Source organism: Sceloporus occidentalis, unplaced genomic scaffold (assembly GCF_023333645.1).
Source record: "Sceloporus occidentalis isolate IW3139 unplaced genomic scaffold, rSceOcc1.0.p SCAF_1, whole genome shotgun sequence".
NCBI lineage: Eukaryota > Metazoa > Chordata > Lepidosauria > Squamata > Phrynosomatidae > Sceloporus > Sceloporus occidentalis.
Genome location: NW_028316981.1, coordinates 162,056,026 through 162,062,025, shown reverse-complemented (window position 1 = coordinate 162,062,025; position 6,000 = coordinate 162,056,026). Strand labels below are relative to the sequence as shown.

At 45.5% G+C, this 6,000-nt stretch overlaps 1 protein-coding gene across 8 annotated transcripts in view; it reads right to left on the bottom strand.

Annotated features, from left to right (window-relative positions):
• Positions 1-864: 864 nt before the first annotated feature.
• The window catches only part of NCKAP5L (NCK associated protein 5 like), a 75,690-nt gene continuing 70,554 nt past the window's right edge, over positions 865-6,000 (bottom strand). For 7 of the 8 annotated variants that reach the window (XM_089480071.1, XM_089480053.1, XM_089480042.1 and 4 more), the window contains 2 exons: positions 5,400-5,539; positions 865-2,563 (listed from right to left, as the gene is read on the bottom strand). In XM_089480071.1, coding sequence (XP_089336197.1) covers positions 2,327-2,563; positions 5,400-5,539 — 377 coding nt within the window. In that variant the 3' untranslated portion in view covers positions 865-2,326. The remainder of the gene's footprint in view (positions 2,564-5,399; positions 5,540-6,000) is intronic. The other variant, XM_089480104.1, reaches the window with a different exon arrangement.

Genomic DNA, 6,000 nt, shown 5'->3' with positions numbered 1-6,000 from the left:
GGAACAAAGGAGGGAAATGTGCAGCCCTCTCAATGTTGCTGGACTTCAGCCTCCAACAGCCCCAACTAGGATGGCTGATAGTCAAGCAACACTGGAAGGGCAGCTTGTTCCCCACTCTGCTAGAGCGATCACATCCATGTTCTCAGGTTGAAGAGGAAAATGCCATGCTCATCCCTATGATTATTTAGGGCCCACATGTTCAGATTTGGTGATATGGGTCTTCTCCCATCCTGTCCTAATTGTGGACTGCCCTAGTGCTAAATGCACATGGGGGAGAGGCTCTGGAGGTGTGTCATGGAAAGTTGTGCCACTTTGTCACAAGCACCCACACTTTATGTCCATTCAGACGAGAGCAGTATCCCATGGAGCATTGCCCCATCTCCACAAACAGTTACCCACCCACGCACATAAAGGCAGGAATACCATCTTCAGAGCGCCCGAGACCTGACATGGTTCCTTGCTGACGCCCACACCACAGGTGACAAGTGTGGAGAAGAGATCCAAAACACTGATGCTGGGCAGAAAAAGAGCTCCAGAAAAGGGCAGTAAAATGCCATGGTGGCAATATACATAGATACCCTGGACAAGTGGTTAAAAGTGGGCACCTCTACTTGCTGAGGGAAAAGTCGAACCATTATGATTCTCTGGGTTAAAATTGGTTTCCCTTCTTAAAACACAGACACAGTCTTCCCTTTGTGGCTTTACTACCAAGTTACAGAAACACACTGTCTTGCCTCTAAACTAGAATATTAACCATTTCAGAAGGAAGAGGAAGTTGATTGATCATGGTAAAGGCTGGACAAGTTAACCTTCACATATTCAATCTAGCTAGGAGCACTGCACACACATTTTTCAAAACCCCTTTATTTCCTGGGAGATCAAGACAATAAACAGCTTCATTTCACAATAACTTATATAAATAAGAAAAAAAGCAAAAGACATCTTAATATTTCTTTTAAAAAACAATTTTTAGAAAGGACAACAAAAAGGAAGACTCTTAAGAGTGGGGGAAGGGGTCTGTACACAGCAAAATAGCACCATTTGAGGAACCCACACGGTTCCCATAAAAACAAAGAGAGGTGGATTGACTGTGGAAATTAGAACAGCAACATCAATAACTTTTTTAAAAAGTTACACAGGAAGGGTGGGGAGTGAGGGACCCAGCTATCCTTCCCAGATCCCAAGGAGACCAGGTTCTTCTTGAGATACCTCCCAGCCTGTTGGCTCCACTGGATTTGAATAGTAGGAGGACGAGTGATTGCTTGAAACCAGCAAAAAAAAAAAAAAAGGGGGGGGGGATGAACCAAGGTAACACTGAAACAACAATAAGCGGGAAGACATGGGTACTATGCTGCCAAACCTTCCTCCACCTTCAGCAGCCATACCCTTCAGCATCTTCATTCCCTGTTCCTTTGTCCAGGTGGAGGGAACTCCTGGATTTGGCAACATCTCAGATACTTCCCAAGTGTCAAGAGGAGCCTAGGTAATACGCTTAGACAAGACTGTGCACAGCTCATGAGGTTAAAGTAAAAAGGAGCAGGCTTTATAAATGCAAACCCAGGATGCTCTTCCACATGGAAAGATGCTGGAGAGGCCTGGGCACTCCCATCCAGTCTGAAATATGGAGAGCAAGGCAAGAATATTTAGCTGGTGGATACTGGAGATCAACATGCTTTACCTGGTACAACACACTCAAAGTGGGAAGGCTATCTTTTTGTACGGAAGGGAGATACTTTCCCAGCTATCATGGCCAGTAGCTGTATTGGCTGGGGTATAGTCCAAAAAAGGAACTTTTCCAAAGCTCTGCAGCCTACCCTTTTAAGAGGATACCCTTGACTTAGAACTCCTCGACTCCACAGGCCAGAGACCACAGTATACCTTGAATATGATTTCCCACAGTGAATTTATAATTCCAGCAAGCAAGCTGATTGCCTGGCAAGGCAAGACAGAGCCCACCCCTCATTCCCAGGGCTTCAGCCAAAGGGAGACCATTTGAGATGAAGAAGTGATTCCAGTAGAAGCAAATGCACACAATCAGCTTCTGTCACACAGACCTGCTCTGCACCTTCCCTTTCTTCCACTGCTTATCTTGTCAGTCTCCCAGAACCCTGATTTTAAAAATCCCATGCTTGGAGTCAGGCAGGGGCACTAGGTGTGGAAGACACATTGTGTTCTGGTGGAGGGTACAGGTTTGGTTAGGGAGGATCAAGCGGGAGCCTGCAGCCAAGCGCTGGACCGTTTCAAACACCAGGCTGGAGCACGTGGCAATGTCAGCCAAGGAAACTAGTGCCCGCATGCCACCCACCCACCCACATCCCAGCCATGCTCAGCCCTGACTGCCGCATGAGGACAAGCTGTCATAAAGAGAGTCACTGAGGGACTCAGAGTTCTCCAAACCCGGCTGCCCTTCTGGGCCCATATCACGGGAACGGGCCTCCATACTGCCCTCTTCACCCACATCAGAGGCGCTTGGGGTACGGCTGCTGCTGGTGCTAAAGGCTGGCGAGGCCTGAGGTCCATCTGATGAGGCACGTCTTCTCTCAACGACGCTGCAAGCTGAGCCCTGTGGTATAGAGAAAAGAGATGCATTGAAGGCAGGGGGATATGCAATCTCCCACAATCTATTTCTGTGGCCCTCAGGGGCTCCCCATACCTGCTTTGTTAGCAACTGCTTTTAGCTTCCTGTTTGGAGTAAAAAGACCCTTCCTGAGCCTAAAAAACCTGTGGGGGCTGACAAAATTATCCCCTGCATATCCCCAGGAACGAATGAGACATTTAATTTTTAAAAAGCATGAAAGAAAAAAATGGAGGATAGGGACAAAACCCTCTAAGGTCCCATAGAAGACCAATGCCGGCCCCCAACCCTTGGAAGTTGTCCACTTAGAGGCACATGGTGGTGGAACAGGAACGGGGGGTGGATTACAAAAATATATAGAGACAGATTCTCTTTTGAATACAAGGGGAAGAATCTGAATCAGGAGTGAGAGGACCTGTGATCCTCCAAATGTAGTTGGACTGGAACTCCAATGAGCCATATACAACATAGCCAGTGGTGAGGGATAACAGAAGCAGCCATCACACCAAGACACACACATTCCCTATCCCTTGTTTAACCTTGCTGTGAATCTCCCCACTAGTCCTGCACTGAAACTTCCCACTAGCCTCTGCACTGATATAGCAAGATGCCACCATGGGTGAGGCCCCTCATGCACAGATGCCTTTCTAAAACCCAGGTAGTCTTGCTGTTGTGATAACAGGCAGCACTGCCAAGGCCTAAACAGGGCAGCTAGAATCCTCCTGGTGAATTATGATATGAGAGCAGAAGTCAGACTTGTGTGGGTGTGTGCCTTTAAGTCACCTGTCCACTTACTGCAATGTCACAGGGTTTTCTTAGGCAAGGAATCCTCAGAGCTGGTTTTGTCAGCTCCCTCCTCTGAAATATAGGCTATAGCACCGTATTCTACACTATCACAACTGGTTTTGGTACTCTGCAGAGGGAAGGAAATGTTAACACGGGATAGGGACAGCTGGATCTCAAAAGAAGCTACTTTTTTGTTTCTAAGGGAACTGAAGTTTTATTACCCATCTTTTATTGCTCTTTGTCTTTAGTCCTCACATGGCCAATAAGGTGTGTAGTCTCTGCCTGTACTGAAATCCCTCAATACCATCTTAACTGAGAACATGTCAGACAAAAGGTAGGCCTGTGACTCTATCATTGCCATCATTTTCCTCTTGTATGCTTTTTAACATCTTTGCTTGATGAAGAAGAGACTGAAGCATCAAACACTTGCATAATGTATTTTATCCTTTGGAGTTGGCTCAATAAAGGTATCACTTCTTAGGGATTTTGTTGTATTTTCCTGAACAGCCAACATAGCTTTGTTGTTAACTGCCATCAAGTCAACTTTGGCTTATGGCAAGCCCATGAGAGACCTACAAGTCACTCTGTCGTTATGCAGACTCAGGGCTGTGGCTCCCTTGATTGAGTCTATCCACCTGTAATACCTTCTACCTAAGCATTACAGTTGGCCTGCCATATCGACTGAGTCTTTATCCACGTATTCAAGCATCCATGGCTTAAAATATTCAATATACAGTTGACCCTCCATATCAGCAGGCTAGTCATCTTCAGACTGTAGCATTCACAGATGGCCCCACCCCATTACTGTCAATGGTAGCACGTGCAGTTATACATCCATTGACAATAATGGGACTTGAGATCCCGCACTTTTTGCTATCCGTGGAGAGGGCCAACTGTATATATAAATTCCCAAAATGCAAACTTTGATTTGTCATTTTATATAATGGTCAGCATTTTACTATCCATTGTAATTAATGGGACTTGAGCATTCACTGGTTTTGGTGCAGGATCTCAAGTCCCATTATTGTCAATGGATGTGTAACTGCACGTGCCACCATTGACAGTAGAGTAGATTCTGTCTTTATAGCATGAAGCAGCTCTATTTGTATGCCATCTGTTCCTGGTGATTTATTTCTCCCAAGTGCTCTGAGTGCAGCTTCCACTTCAGTTTCTAAACTGGAAGTTTGTCTTCCTATGGCTCTTCCTCAAATGAAATTGTCACCCTTTTGCCTTTTATACAGTTCTTCCATGCATTATATCCATCATCTTTTTATTCCTACTTGGTCATGTAATGTATTCCTCTGCTGGTCGCATGGCATGCCAACTCTTGGTTTAAATTTCCCTTTGATTTCTCAGATCTTGTGGAAGAGGTCACTTGTTCCTCCTTTTGTGTTATCACCTTCTGTTTCTCTGCCCTATTTTAAAGTGGGTCCTTGCCTTACACGGGGGATCCATTCCGGACCCCCCCCCCAATAAGGCAACAAGTGCATATGCTTGAGCCCCATTGGATATAATGGGGCTCGTGCTTGTGCTGCAGCCATGCATGCGCAACCATGGGTGCGCCTGCCATTCTCCCGTCGGCTACACAGCTTCAGCATAAGCTGAAGGCCACCTATAGAGAGCCCATGTATGGTGCAGGCTCACTGTAGTAGTTCTCCATGTTCAGAAGTAACTGTTCATTTAACAGTTACTCCTGAATATTTTTTGCAAAGGTCAAAATTGTCTACTGATGATGCAGCAACTAAAATCCCACTGCAAAACATTACTTCCTGTGGACCCCTGGAAGTCTCTGCAGATGCAGTGCATCCAGCTACAGGAAAACAGCTGGACCTGTCTTTGCTGATCCCTTGCTCTCCAACAACACAGAAATGTGACGGCTGTGTTACTGAAAACTTGGGTTCTGGGAGAGGGAAATAGCATTGGGAGACATAGCTATGGAAACATAGCTATGTCACACATATATCTTCCAATGCAGGCTTCTAGCTAATCATCTCTCTCCCCTGCACCAATATAGAGTTCTGCATGGTGACCTCCTTACCATTGCAGAACCGTGAAGTCCCTCCAGCCCATGAGGCGAGCAAAAGAAGGGATCTACGCCAACGGATGCTTTGGCATTGGGGAAAGTCCAGTTCTTGCTCACTTGGGTGTGTCGTGGTTTGCTGGGTTCACTGCAGAGATCTGCGAGAGGATGACAGTGGTGCAGGAATTAGCGATAGGCTGTAGCCAATCTCTCAGTTGCTCTGAAGCGTGGTACAACAGGAAGTGGCAAAGAGCAGAGGCAAAGGAAAGCAAGAGAGACAACCCAGTCTCCTGAATTCTTCATCTTATACAATTTTAGTGCTCACATAGTGGAAAAAATACAAGCCAGAGTCCTCTTGATAATCCTAACTAAAGTAGATTCATTAAATTTATTGTCATACAGTGCATCAACACCTGAGTAAATTCTACTGATTCAATTACTTTAGCTGGGACTAACAACAGATTTAAATACATTTTCACCTATTTCTGAAAATATCACTAGCTAAAACAGTAAACGTTCTACTAGCCGTCAGAATTATAACTCCTCGGCCCTAAAATATGCACAAATCTGGGAATAAACACTCAGAAATGTCTCACGATGGAAAACTTTTTAGTATTTT